Here is a 778-nt window from a genome sequence, read left to right as displayed (position 1 = left end):
ATAAAAACAAGATATGTTTTTTATAATACTGATTAGGCGTCCATATATAATTTCCATGCCACTAATAATACTATAGCCTACTGGGTCGTGAGTGCTGGATGATTACTGACGTACAGCGGGGTGATCATACTGGAGTAAAGAGGTTAGGGAAACGTTATAATAACGTATGGGGAACGTTCTAAAAACCAGAAACTATAGTTATAACTTTCTCCCCTTCTCAACTTTCTGGGAACCAAAAATGTGTTTGCTGGGAGTTAGAAAAGGTCTGATGAGGAGAATGATGGAGGAAACTGGAATAACAGCGGACACAAACCGGAAGGTGGCGGTAATGGAACGCTTTTGGATGTTAAAACCTCAAAGAAGAGGAAAAGAAGAAGACCGAAAAAAAAACATCCAGATTCTGGGTATACAGCTGCAGCCATATATATATTCCCTATTTTAAATATAGCACAGTTAAAAGGTTATCTAACGATGTATCTGTATTCACAACAGAAATGATGGCAATTCTAATGGCTTTGCAGTGGGTGGAAGAAATCAGTCCTATAAGTGTAGTTTGTTCAGATTCATATTCAGTATTAAACAGTTTAAATAGTGGGAAATCAGCATCTAGACAGGATATACTTTACGAAATTTTACAGAATTTATATAGAATAAACCAAACAGGAGTAAGAGTAGAGTTTTTATGGATACCTGCCCATGTAGGTGTAGAAGGGAACGAGGAGGTGGATAAGCTGGCCAAGTCAGCATTGAGAAAAGAAGAGATTGACATAGAAATTCC

The 778-nt window shown here is 37.4% G+C and overlaps 1 protein-coding gene across 1 annotated transcript in view; it reads left to right on the top strand.

The window, feature by feature from the left end:
- Positions 1-238: 238 nt before the first annotated feature.
- The window catches only part of LOC107575213 (uncharacterized), a 21302-nt gene continuing 20762 nt past the window's right edge, over positions 239-778 (top strand). Inside the window, exon 1 of the mRNA XM_016261622.1 lies at positions 239-404. Coding sequence (XP_016117108.1) covers positions 239-404 — 166 coding nt within the window. The remainder of the gene's footprint in view (positions 405-778) is intronic.

This window comes from Sinocyclocheilus grahami, unplaced genomic scaffold, assembly GCF_001515645.1.
Source record: "Sinocyclocheilus grahami isolate Dianchi unplaced genomic scaffold, SAMN03320097.WGS_v1.1 scaffold2512.1, whole genome shotgun sequence".
NCBI classification, from domain to species: Eukaryota; Metazoa; Chordata; class Actinopteri; order Cypriniformes; family Cyprinidae; genus Sinocyclocheilus; species Sinocyclocheilus grahami.
The sequence above is the reverse complement of the archived record's forward strand: the minus strand, read 5'-3'. Positions and strand labels throughout refer to the sequence as shown.